This window comes from Tuber melanosporum (assembly GCF_000151645.1).
Source record: "Tuber melanosporum whole genome shotgun sequence assembly, scaffold_17, strain Mel28".
NCBI classification, from domain to species: domain Eukaryota; kingdom Fungi; phylum Ascomycota; class Pezizomycetes; order Pezizales; family Tuberaceae; genus Tuber; species Tuber melanosporum.
Genome location: NW_003298830.1, coordinates 795,081 through 808,113, shown reverse-complemented (window position 1 = coordinate 808,113; position 13,033 = coordinate 795,081). Strand labels below are relative to the sequence as shown.

General features: G+C 48.8%; 1 protein-coding gene; it reads right to left on the bottom strand.

The window, feature by feature from the left end:
- Positions 1–10,845: 10,845 nt before the first annotated feature.
- Positions 10,846–13,033, bottom strand: part of GSTUM_00005076001 (uncharacterized protein) — a 3,464-nt gene continuing 1,276 nt past the window's right edge. Inside the window, exons 1-4 of the mRNA XM_002837051.2 lie at positions 12,500–13,033; positions 11,496–12,434; positions 11,315–11,411; positions 10,846–11,159 (exon numbers count right to left, since the gene is read on the bottom strand). The exon at positions 12,500–13,033 is cut by the window's right edge and continues 1,276 nt beyond it. Of these exons, the coding sequence (XP_002837097.1) occupies positions 12,916–13,033 (118 nt within the window). The 3' untranslated portion in view covers positions 10,846–11,159; positions 11,315–11,411; positions 11,496–12,434; positions 12,500–12,915.

Below are 13,033 nucleotides of genomic sequence, written 5' to 3'. Positions count from 1 at the left end.
TAGAAGAATAAAATGATGATCCGGGAAGAGCGTCGAAATATTGCGCCCAGAGAAACCCTCGGTCCAGCACTAGCGCTCATGGAAGATTCCTGTCCACCAACCTACACATACCATCCTCTAACAGGACAGGTGAAGACAAACAGATACAAAATCTCTTGTTACCTTGCTAGCTATACTTGGACTTCACCAGCATTCAAGTATTTTCCAACTCTATAGCCAAGAAAACAGGGAGGGGCCGAAGACCGCGCAGCAGCTAGAAGAACAGACGGTGGGCATTTCGGAAGAAACATAACCCCACTAAAGAGAAAAAAATATAGTGTGGACAAAATCTTCCTCTCCTCATTCTGTGCCCCTATTCGAAGAAATCATGGCAACGAGAATATCAGGACAGCAAGGTAACAAAATGCGCATTAAGCAGCGCACATGAAAGAGCTCGAAGAAGATATGCATCATCGGGTAGGCGGCCGAACGCCACCGGCGAACAGGGCCCATATCTCCCCACACTACACCCTCCTTCAGAACCACGATATCATACCGTCCGAGGCAACGCCCCCCAGCGGTAAAATGTGTTATTCCAACTCCCATTCGCAAGGCCGGAAGAAACAAAAGAGAATAAAACTCAGCCAAAAGGCGGGATGAAGGGATAATAAATGGGGGGGGGACGGGTCACGGATGGTGACCGCCGATAGCTAACTACGAAACCTCCCCCCCCCCTCGCGTGCGAAATGGAGTAATTACCGCTAGAGCATCGAGGATTTCAAGAATGGTGGGTGGGGTTTGCCGCGTCCAATATGGGGATCACGTTCGCAGGACCTGATGTATCGTACGAGTGAAGGTTGTCAGACACCTGTACACCGGTAAACTGGCAGAAGATGGGCATAACAAGTGATATATTCCTAGCAGCTGGAAGGGGTTTGTCGAGTGAGAATCGATGAGTCGTGATTCCGCTCCCCGAGAGTGATATGCTGAATAAAGTGTTAGATGTTGAAGAGTGATGTGGTGGATAGCAGGTGCACGGATAAATTGGTCTGGGTATAACAGTGCGTATAGCAGATCAGAAATCAGTTCTCGTCTCGACCACCCTTCGGCGCCTCGTAGACAGAACCAGTAATGGGAGTTCTTGATTTCCAGAGTACGAGGCGGGAACGTGATTAGGTGTGCGTGTGATCAATTTGAGGCAGCATAAACTGTCGGGGGTTCTAGATAGCTGTTGATCGATTGAGATAGATCGTGGAGGTTTCGGGGGTCTGGCGGAGAGCTCAGAGGTTCAATGGATTAGTATAGAGGTTCAGAGATTAACAGGAGATTATCCAGACACGTCTTTATTTTGTTATCGCGGGAATGTACGGAGGAAAGGGTAGCATGCTTGGAGAGATACGGATAGGTGTGGTGATTCATGGGAATGATCAGGATACATTGTTTATGTTTTACTTATACACCTGTCTCTATCATTAGTTTAGAAAAGAACGAACAAGGTTGTTTTTTTCCTTATCTCTCACTCTTGTCCACACCCCGTGACGGTTCCCACATAGTCCTTTGGTTTTTCTCTCTATCGCTGCGCGAGTCAATCATTGACTGCTATGCCCACACATAAGATAGATAAGTAGATCAAGTAGAGAAGTATGCATGAATGCGCAGGATAACCATTCCGCACAGGCCCGCGATACCGAGAGACCGATTATTTAACTTAACGGCTTCGAATGGGACACAATAAGAAGTTCGCAATATAACCATTTATTCACATGACCCATAGATAATCACTCGCAGCTCCCCAATATCAGTCACCCCACCTCCTAACGTTGCTATCCTAAGAGCAGTCCAACACAACCCAAACATGCCACATTGATATTTCCGCAGTTCACTCCACGCCCAGCTCCCCCAGATCATCACCACCCCAATCGTATGAAAGCATAAAAGGCAGTGACTCCACGGGTCGGCCGGGAACCGAGTCTTTCGGGGCTAGTATCGCCTCCCTCAACGCGCGGAGATGATCAAAACTAAAGTCTTGTTGGGCCATCAAATACCGCACAATAACATCACAGCTCTCAGATTCCAGCGATTCCGGAGGCACAATTTCTTCCCCGTCGTTAGCCGGCAAAGTGAGCTTCAGCAGGAGCCACGTCACCGAATCCTCGCCGTAGAGGAACGAGAGGTGCAGCGGCGTGTACCCGAGGGAGTCCCGGAGACCCGGGTCGCATCTAGGATCGAGGAGGAGGAGCTTTGTTGTTTCGAGGTGGCCGAACATGGCTGTGTGGTGGAGGGCTGTTCTGCCGTTGGCGTCCTTCTGATTGAAGTCGATCCTGGGGTCACAGGAGAGGAGGGATACAGCCTTGCAGTTCCCGGCCCTTGCCGCGATGTGTAGAGGTGCTTCGCCGGCCGGGTCTACTTCTGAGGCAATGTTGAGTCTAGCGTCCGATAAGAGGAGGCGCATAATGTAATCCCGCTTTCGGTCGATGGCTACATGCAATGGGGTCCAGCCGAGGAAGTTTTTAACATTTACCTGTGTTCTAAAGTCTGCAAGTAGGCTCACCACGACCGCCGTCCGGCCGGCCCAAATGGCCAGATGTAGCGGTGTGTTGCCAGCATCACTCACCAGGTTGATGTCGATTCTAGGATCGCCCATTAAAAGCTCTATTGTTTCCACCTGTCCCGACTCAGCCGCTATATGGAGTGGTGTCGCACCGCTCCGGTCCTCCCAGAAAGTGCCCATTATACCCAGGAGCTCTAACGTAGCGGAAGTGCCCCACGACCTTCCTCTAGAATTAACATCGATTCCTCGATGTTGTAAAAGGTGCCATATAGTCGATACACGCCCGGTCCTTGCCGCAAGGTGGAGCGGTGTGAGGCCGGTGATGTTCACCTGATTGACGTTGACTCTCGGGTCGCTGAGCAAAAGCTCAACTAACGGTTCAAGTCCAACTTTTATTGCTATATGCAGTGGTGACTCCTCATCCATGTCTCCAGCATTGACCTCGATTTTATCGTGGGCGAGAAGCAGCTGCACGATAGTAGGGTCGATCCCAGTGGCCGCGATATGCAATGGCGCCCAAGACATCCCGTTCTTTCGATTGACGTCAACTCGCTCATCCTCTAATAGGAGTTTCACAATTTCCTCGCGGCCGTGGAGCACCGCCAGATATAGCGGTGTGTCGCCGTGGGCGTTCACTTTATTCACGTCGAGCCTCTTATCTCTCAGTAAAACCCGCAGCACCTTTCCGAGACCGCGCTCAGCTGCTATATGGAAGGGTGTCGTACAACGCCTATCCCCCATAATTGCCTCGACCCTGATATCGCGTAGAAAAAGCCGGACCATCCCTACATGTCCCATTTTGGCCGCCATATGTATCGCCCGTTGATTCCGAACCCAGAGGGTGACGTCGACCTTGCAGTTGTCCAAGAGCATCCTAACAATCTCCTCCTTCCCTAACTGGACAGCTAGGTGCAGCGGGGTCCAATTGTCGGTTCCTCTCGCATTGACATCGACCCTCTCATCATCCAGCAACGCTTCAACCACCCCGACGTGCGCCCTCGAGACCGCGGCCATCAACGGCGTCCGGCGCCTGAAACGGCCCGCATGATTGACCTCGAACCTGCCATCCGCGAGCATAACACGCACCACCTCCTCCCTTCCATAAGCAGCCGCTTTGAAGAATGGGGTTGCCCCCTCACAGTCCAGCGCGTTGAATTCTACATCATCCCGAGCCAAGAAGAGTCGCACCACATCTGTACGCCCAGCTGCAGCCGCAATGGCCAGCGGCGTCCTCATCTGAAAGCCTTTGGCATCGGCACTCACACCATACTCCAATAGCGCGCTGACAACCCTCACACTCTGGTTCGCTACCGCGTCATGGAGTATTTCACCGTTGGCGGCAAACTCGAAAACCTTTCTACCCAGGAGCCACTTGATTACGGTATCGTTCTGACAGCTTGTGGCAGAGTAAAGTGCTCGTTTGCCATACTCGCTAGAGCGCGAGCGACACACGTTGTCCAGAAGGCCGTAGGCCAAAGGGCCCGCAAGATGACGGCACGTCCTCATAAGGGAGTTAATATCTGGCGGAGATTGATATGTCGAGATGTGAAGGATTAACTCATTCGGTAGATCAAGTATTCCCACCATGATGAGATAGGGTGATGGATCAAGATGTGGACACGAGCGGGGTATTGTGGTACTGCACGGTGCTCGAGTGCCGTTGGTGCTGCGACCCAGTCCGACAGGCCAAGAGTGCAATGCTAACACTGTGCTATACGGGTAGTCGGTGGTTCCGGTGCTCCTGCAGTGTTCTCAGGACATGGGTTGCCACAGCATACTTATGGGAGAAGTTCGCAGGAAGCCACCACCCGGTCAGCCCAAGCAACCGTGTATCGTAACATTCGCTGTTCTTCGAGATCACGTGGGTCAGCCCTCAAGATTGTACAGTACTTACCCAGCCTGCCCTATCCGGGCAGCTTTACCATCCCCATCTACCCGAGTGGTTTAAACTCTCGGAGGCTCAGAATCCGTGCGGTGCAAAGAACGGAAACCAATTTGATGCATGCCAGTAGTCTACTCGTACCCGCACCATGTCAATGTGAAGACCAACAATCTGGAGGGAAGAGAAAGAAGGACAATGCACCAATTTTGAATAGTTGATCCCAAGGCAAAGGAAGTGCGAACCAAACGCTAACTCAAGACGGCAGTTGAGCGGCAATCGACTTGACACCGATAATTGAAGATAACTTATAAAAAAAGACATAATATTATGCTATTACAAAAGTACAACTGTCAAGTAGCGGCACCCTACGGACACTACCTCGGCGCCAAATCCATGTGTAAACTCACCAAATCTTCCAGAATCGTAATATTACAGGACTTGTTCTAATAATAATAAAAAACAAGCTCTATCAATAGATTCTGAGAGCAAAAAGTACCTATCAGGAGCATGAAGGGGGGGGGGGTGGGAGGTACTGTACGTCGCAACATCTCATAACCCTTATAATAACTGAAAACTCCCTAATCGACCATGAAGCCCGTATGATAATTGCTCCTTTCTCGTTGTAAAAATTCCACGATACGAGTATCATCATACCCACGACTTTCTAGCGTAAAAAATCCTCCAACCCCACTCATAGCCCTGTCTGCAAAACCCCTTCCTAGACAAAAACCTTTTGACAAATTCAGGATATAATTCCAGGCTACCAATCAACCCACAACTTCTATCAAGCCTTACAATGGCCCAACATATCATACCGTAAACCAGCGAGGCGACAACCCCTCGGCAAGGAACTTTTTCTTGGGGGGAGGGGGGGGGAACAAAATCGATTTGTCGTGGCTGACAGGAGGACCTTTCACTTTGACAAATCTCTACCATAGCCCGAGTTGTGATATCATACCGAGGATTATTACACTTTCGACACAATCTCCATTGAATTCCAGTTCTCCGGTCGCATCTAAATTACCGTACCGACCCCAACGGGAGGAACTTCTCACGGCGTTGCCGCTACGCGGACCCACGAAGGTCGAAGTATGATTATCCATCCAAAGGCGACTATACTATACAACCCCCCCCCCAATAAAGCATGCCTCGGAACTTCACAGGCACGTTAACATAACGTAAATACCAGTACTGTAATCCTCAGAAAGAGCCGGATTACTCACACTCATCGTATGGTATCATATGCACATGGCAAGTCGCGTTCAAACCCAGGCAAGTTACGAGCACCGGAACCCGCCTAACGGTGGGTAACGTTGCTGGGATTCTCTATTTACGAGTACTGTAGTACTGTACTGTACAGTACGGTACGTAGGGCGATGAACAAACGGATTTGAGGCTCGGGTTTTTAAAACGATGGGCGGGCCGAAGAAAAGAAAAGAAAAAAATTTCGCACACAACCGTATTACCGGTACCGTATTACTATACGAGTATGATATACGATATGGATAAACTGGAGAGAAAGAGAGAAGAAGAAGAAAAAAAGAGCATTTCCGAACGCCATGTTTCCCACTTTGATTTCATATTATCAGGAGAGAAAAAGGCGTGGACTGCGCACCCCAGAAGGCTTTTTTTTTTCTTTCTTTCCCTTTCAAACTTGCATCATTATGGGCAAAATCTTGTTGAAGTTTCGGGCTGGGAATATATATCTATCATCTATGATATGATATATGAAAAATGGAAGGGGAAAGGCTAGTGATTAAGAATTGTGCGAATCTCGTCCGCCCTGCGAATTGAGTCGTTTTTTAAAAAAAAAATCGTTTTCGGGCGAAATGTTTTTTTTGGGCGGGAATATTCATCAAGGTTTTATCATACCGTGGGTAGAATGTACTGTACCGGTATCATATCACGTCGAGAGAGGCTGAAGTTTTTACGCTTGAAGGAAGGAGGTCGTCCGTTCCGCTTGCGCTGTGGTCACGAGGTTAAAGGAAGCAATTATCATAGACTGCTTGTACGTACGATGTACTATACTGTATGATACCCGTATCATACAGTGGTCCAGAGGTCCAAAACTGCCTCCATAACTCTGTTTACCAGTAACCAAGCTCTATTAAAACTTGACACTTTTTGCCCTCAGTTAATTTAGTCATCATACCGCTGTGCATCCAAATATTATGCAACTCAAAAAACATCAGGACATGATTGGCCCTGACATCATAAGGTAACCTAATGCAACTAACCTAACTTCCCGTGTAAGATCGTCTTTTTAACTTTGGACAAACCCATACTAGGCATAGTTAGTGTAATCCTCCCACCACCGCTCAAGCCAGATCAGCAACAGTTAGACTAACTCGAGTAGATAAATTTTCCCCACGCCGCTTCAAAAAGACCCCACATCTACAAATCCCAACCTCACCCCTTCCAGAAGCCTCCCCTCCCTCTTGTTCCTCGAGAGTCAAGTCCCCTACTAGTACTCGAGCACAGATTGACATGCATGCCGCATACACTCAGAAGAGTTGCATACTACACTTTAGAGCCCTTTGTGCAATAACCTACCCCGCGGTTCTATCCCTACCACAGAGTTCAACCACCACCACCACCACCACCGCTACCGACGACGACGACGACGACGAGCACAAGCATGTCGTAATAATACCGGTAATGGTAATAAATAAACAGCCATCTCATATGATAAGCACCCAAGTCCCCTCCCCGCCTTCCTGGGCCTACCGCAACGGTACTACCAATCACTTTCCCTCTTTATCGCCCAGGAGCTCCTATCCACCCACTTCATCCACCCAATCTGAACACCCCTCCCATACCGACCGCAAAACCAAGAGACAAAAAAAACAAATACCGTACCACAATCTGCATTAAAACTTCCGTCACGGCGGTGTACGAATACGGTACTCGAGTAGACCAGGTTTTTTAAAAAAAAAAAGTAAAAAAAAAAAAAAAAAAAGTGAAAGAAAGAAAGTCCTTCCACCGCCGCCGCCGGGCCTGCTAGGAAATCAAAATGGATATAAGGTGTCACATACGGTATGAAAGCAAATTGGGACACCACCTCCATCCGAAAAGAGGGACATTCAAAAAAAAAAAAAATCAACCATCCAAAAGTATTTGAGAATTCAAAAGCACTACGTAGATGGCTTCGATTATCCGAGAATTTAAAGAATTTCTCATCATCAAGTGAGTCCCATTTATAACCCCAGGAATCGAAATTTCCTCACGACATCGTCTCCGAACGCCCGTTTCTTCTAGCATGGCCGCTAGAGAGACAAAGCTGGAAAGCTATAGGGCCAGTGCGTTGGATAGTTTTCACCCCCAATTCCAAATTCCTGGTTGATACCGATTTGCTAAATTCATATATTAATGTGCGACCGGCCTTCTCACCGCGATCTCCCTTGTTCGCAGTGTAGGTATGAGAAGTCGGGAAAATACTCTGGACAAGTCCGGGCTCTAAGTTAAGCCGGTTTATTGTTTGACGGGATGCGGATGCACAAGTACCGCATTGCTTGTTTCGACGACGACGACGACGACGACGGCGTGTCATGTGAGGGTGGGATGGGGGGTTACCTATCATACCTGAGGAGGTGAGAAATAAATAATAAGACCCCGTTGCCAGTAGGTGCGTCGCGATATTATAAAGAAGGCCATGACTGTAGAGCAGGAAACAAACCATACCGGTACCAGACAGCAGCCACCAATCGACCATTCCGATGAAAAAAAAAAGTTGGTACTGCTCCAGGCCTGCGAGTTGTGACGGATGAAGGGGAGAAAACAGAGTACAAGCACAGTTTTAAAATACTTTATTCGCAATAAAAATGCCGGCTCTGTAGCGTGCCAAAAAAGGTCCTGGGCAGTATAGTACCGTATCTATGCACCGGCAGCCGGTAATTCACTGGTACTGTACCGGTACCGGCGGGATAGAGGAACGCGGATACAACAATAACCACCCCCTCAACAACAATGTACTGTACTCGTACTCGAGTACCGTAGGGATGGGTAACTCGGTGAGGGGGTGGGGGGAAGGAGGAGAGGAGCAAGTTGTGAGCTTGAATAAAAAAAATTGAGAGGTGGTATGGATAGTTAATATGCACTATTGCACTATGATAAGCAAAACAGCCCCAGTTGGTTGGCGGCCGGATAATCCCAGAATGATCACAGAGCCGCGTGCTAGACTACCGTATTGTGTCATACCCCGCGCATCGTACATCACTTGAATTAATATGATCCACATCGTGCAATAACCACCGCGGTGCTGGTATTATCATATAAAACCCTGGTATCGCGATCCCCAGAAATCGCAGGCGTTCGGAGGCTTGACTTACCCCCCCCCCAATATTTACTTACTTACAGCCCTGGAAATCCATCATATCTATCGAGTTGGCCACCCCCATGCAAAGACCAAGTGCAGCATCGGAGCCTCGCAGTTGGGGGCAGCCTAGCCGTGACCATAGTTGCATATCTGGGTAAGACACGAGTACATTGGAGGGATAACCATGCGGCGAGCTACTCTCAAGACATCAGTCTGGTATCCGCCGCACGGTGTGATATTTAGTCAATCGCCCGAATCGACTTTTTTAGTAGGGTGCTCCTCCTCCCTTCATCCGTTTCGGGTCTCCAATCCCGCTCTAAACTGTTTCGCGGTACAGCACCACATTGTACAGTACGAGACAAACCCCCACATGTCCACCGCACGATAGCGGTAAACATTGTAATATTATTTAGGATTTACTATATCAGATAGTACTGCAGCCCACCCCGGGCTCCACGCTACTGCACACAGACAACCACGGTTAAGATACTTCCCACCATCTGCCACTCCAGTTCATCTCGGCATTTGCTCTCAACAACAGTCTTCACCGCAGTCAGTTTACTCCTCCACGGTGATATGCCGTGCGCCCTCAAGACTGCACCGGGTTAATCAACCCAAAAGGTTGCCTAACTCATGGTACGAGTGATACCACATGACTACTCCCCACAAACACCCATCCCACGGACCGTCCTACCAAAAGTACCACCACACCAACATGCCGGTGCTTTTGCAAAACTTTCCCATGGAGATAAAGGGTTCCAAAGGCACGGGCAAGGATCAGCAAGGCGTTTCAGCAGATCGGATTGTATCAGTGCTCGACTAGGACTACTACTCAGTAAGGGGACTTTCCACCCCCTTCCCCACTTCCCCGGCGGAACGACCCGATCGAGGAGATCGGTATGATGCAACGGTTAAAGAACTGATTCCCAGCTAAATCAGTGATGTCGATGACCCTCTTATCAGCAGGCTAGCCACAACTCTCCCCTTATCCAGCCCCACCCCTTGCGCTGTCAGGGTCTTCGGGAAGGGTCGTGGTCCCTGGTTGAGATGATGGTAGGGAGGGGAGGAAGTGAGGGGCGGATCGCTAACACATCCCATCGCAGGATCCACTCCGTCGGCGTGGGCTTTAGGTAGATGGTGATTTGACTAGAAGCTAAACGATAAGCTGGGAAACTTTTGGGGGGCCCAATATTATTATTACTATCATTGGTCCTTTCCTTCCTCTGAAGGGGGGGAAAACATAATTGCGTTTTGGACCGAGGTAGGACAGGTGGTATAATGTGTGCGAATTGTTGTAACCATACCATCATGACATGCTGCCTGCAAAGAGTGTATTCCGTGCCAGCAAGCGACCCGCTGTACCGCCTGCTTGCCCGTCCGTCCTGTTAGCGATACTGCAGAAATCTACTATATAAAATAAAATATGAGGTCGGTGGAAGAAGACTAATGATTTGCCCCATTTCGGCGAAACCGCGTTGCCACCAAAATGTGTTCCTCTGCAAAAGGAATTGCAGGTCTGGACACCGGTAGTTGGGGGAAGATATGCCATATTCCTAGACGCTTCTTATGTGTGATAACTGTTGAGGCGGTCTGGAAGAGAAAAAAAGAAAAGAAAGAAAAAAGTATGGCAGACTCAAACGCACAGAATATCACCAAAAGTGAGCCTGCTGCCGACCGCACTGCTACGAGTACCACCGCATTGCCTATCCCCACCACTACCACTAGCACCCGCACGACCGGAGACAAGGCCCGGACCAATTCGCACATACGGCATGCATGTCTGTTCGCCGGTATTCTGTTTTATTTTTTCTATTGACCCCACTGATAGATGTCGCAAAATGCCAAACGAGCACCCTCCCCCCCTTTCCGCCCCTCTTTTTTATCTTATTTCTTCCAACTGTACTATAGTTGTATTCTCCAGAACAAAACCGGTCTAATTCTGTACCATAATATTATTATGTGCGGTCAAGTTAAGGGTGTGTGGGTAGACGCGCGGTGCAACTGAGGGAGAGCGTTGTACTGTACTAGTACCTACCGTTTGGCTGATAGATTTCCCGTAGCGCCAATGACGAGCGCGGGAGGTTTGATAAGGGACCTTTCTTCTTGTTGTTGTTGCAAGGGAAATTTAAAGTGAGCATGTGACCTGTCTGCAACACCCCAGGAAAATAAACTTTGTTCCACACAGGGTGATTTCATTGGAGGGGAGAGAACAAGGGAGGAGGGAGAAAAAAACGAGAGAGAGAGAGACTTTGGGAGTGCTCGGCGTGGGGATAGGGCTGGCCGGTCTGGGTTCAGGTACGCGGCGAGGACCGCTCTGCAACCAAGGAACTTCCGGAGTCAGCTGTGGGCGTCACATACCGGTACCAGCACAGTGCCGACACCAAAACCGTTGCCGTAGGGCGGCTCTGCTCCTACCACAATCCCTCCTCCTTCTGCTCAATAACTTTAGTCTACCTGTTAATCAGAAACGACACATCAACACCGAGGAGCAATCCGCGCGAGATCAAGTTTAGTGACTGAAAAAAAAAAAAAAAACTGGCAGAGAAAAGGAAAAAAAAAACGCGCCCCTACAAACGGCCAGACTTACATCCTTCAATTGAGTAAACACAACACAACACAACACCACCACCACCAACTTTCGTTCTTTTCTCCTTGATTCATCCAGAGGCTCCCCACCACCACTGCTACGAAATCAAATATCCTACAAGTTAGTAATTTCAAAGACATAACGCAGCAAGCACGTACCGAGTCGCGTTCATAATCCGCACTTTGTCAACAAAACCTCCTTTATAATACGGCACACAAGCCCTCCTGCAATGGTTCTGCGCGTCGTCCTTCGAGCCAGTAAGAAAATTTGCCCCCAACGTCTCGGGTAGCTCCGGTTCGGGGTCCGGACAAGCTTCGATCTTTCCAAAGATGCAGCCACTTTGAGCCGAAGCGCCTCTTTTTTTTTTTTTTTTTTTTTTTCTTTCCTTTCCCCTTGCCGATATTTTCTCCCTCTGGTCCATCAATGGAGGTGGGGGGAGAAAATGGTGATTAAGTGACGGTCGGATGGAGGAGTCACGTTGTCAGGAGAGGATTCTGGAATAAGCTATCGTGTGATAATTTTGAGGGTTGCCTTGGAGTCTTTAGCTGGTTATGATACCCTCGGGTATTAAGCGGGGAAGAGAAATATCTTCCTCTCCTTTCAAATGCTTTCCCCATAGTCTCCCTCGGTCCGATGTTTTCCTGTGGGGTATCAATATTTTCTTTCCTTCTTTCTTTTTTCCAGTTACAAGTTCACAGATAGATGTGTTAGAGCGGCGGAAGACGTCAAGGTAGGAAAAATTCACTGGCTGTCAACGCTTGTCAAGTATTAAGTTACCGTACTCGTACAGTAGATACCGGTACATGGTGCGAGAAATCTAATCTCACATATACTTAGCGTCCGCGCATCATTCCTCTTTGGCGGCCACATATTGTGCATCTTCATTTCTTATTCCTTCTTTTTAAATTGTACTCCTACTGTATCATACACAGCTTAATCCCGAAGTTTGGTTCTACGGGGTTCACTGCATTTACTGCAATCTATCACCCCCCCCCCCCGGGCCAGCTCCGTATCCAGCTCCGTAATATCCATCATCAGTCCTGTCAAAAGCAAATACTCCCCTCACTCCTTCTTTCCTGCATACTTGGCGACTCGAATTGAGGGGAAACGTTGATTTGATCTGTACTCTCTTTGGCTCATTAGAATTCCTGATAATTTTTTTGTTTGGAGAGAAGACGTGCACACTTCACTCTAATGCGGGTGGGCGTCACTATCTGGAGGATCATTCACAGTTGTTTGTGATAGTCCAGCAGTATCTGGGGTACGCACGGTTGCCGCAGATGCTAATGCCAATTAATTGCTCGAATGCTTGAATTACACCCGACCTAGCAGTGGTGGGCTGGATTTTATATCGTAGGGGGCGGATGCCAGCAACCGCCCTTGAAAGAAGTCAGTACCGGTGCTTCGTTGTACCGGGCTTCTGCAGAAGCCATGACGGTTGCCCTTCATTAGCGGTTGCCCACCAGTATCGGTATCAGCAAAATACCGTATCCACAAAAATACCCCCCCAGTTCCTGCTCGGTTGAAGCGAGTGAACACGATACGATAGCGATAGCTTGGGTGAGGAGAGATACCGTAGGCGGTGGAAGCGATTTTCTGCGTCATGTTGAGGGGAACCGCTCTTCTAGGGATCTTGGTCTTTGACAAGTGGCTATCAGAGACCTCAGTGCCTGGGGTGTATAGCCTTCGGGTGACATATCGGATGTGGGGGGGGCTACG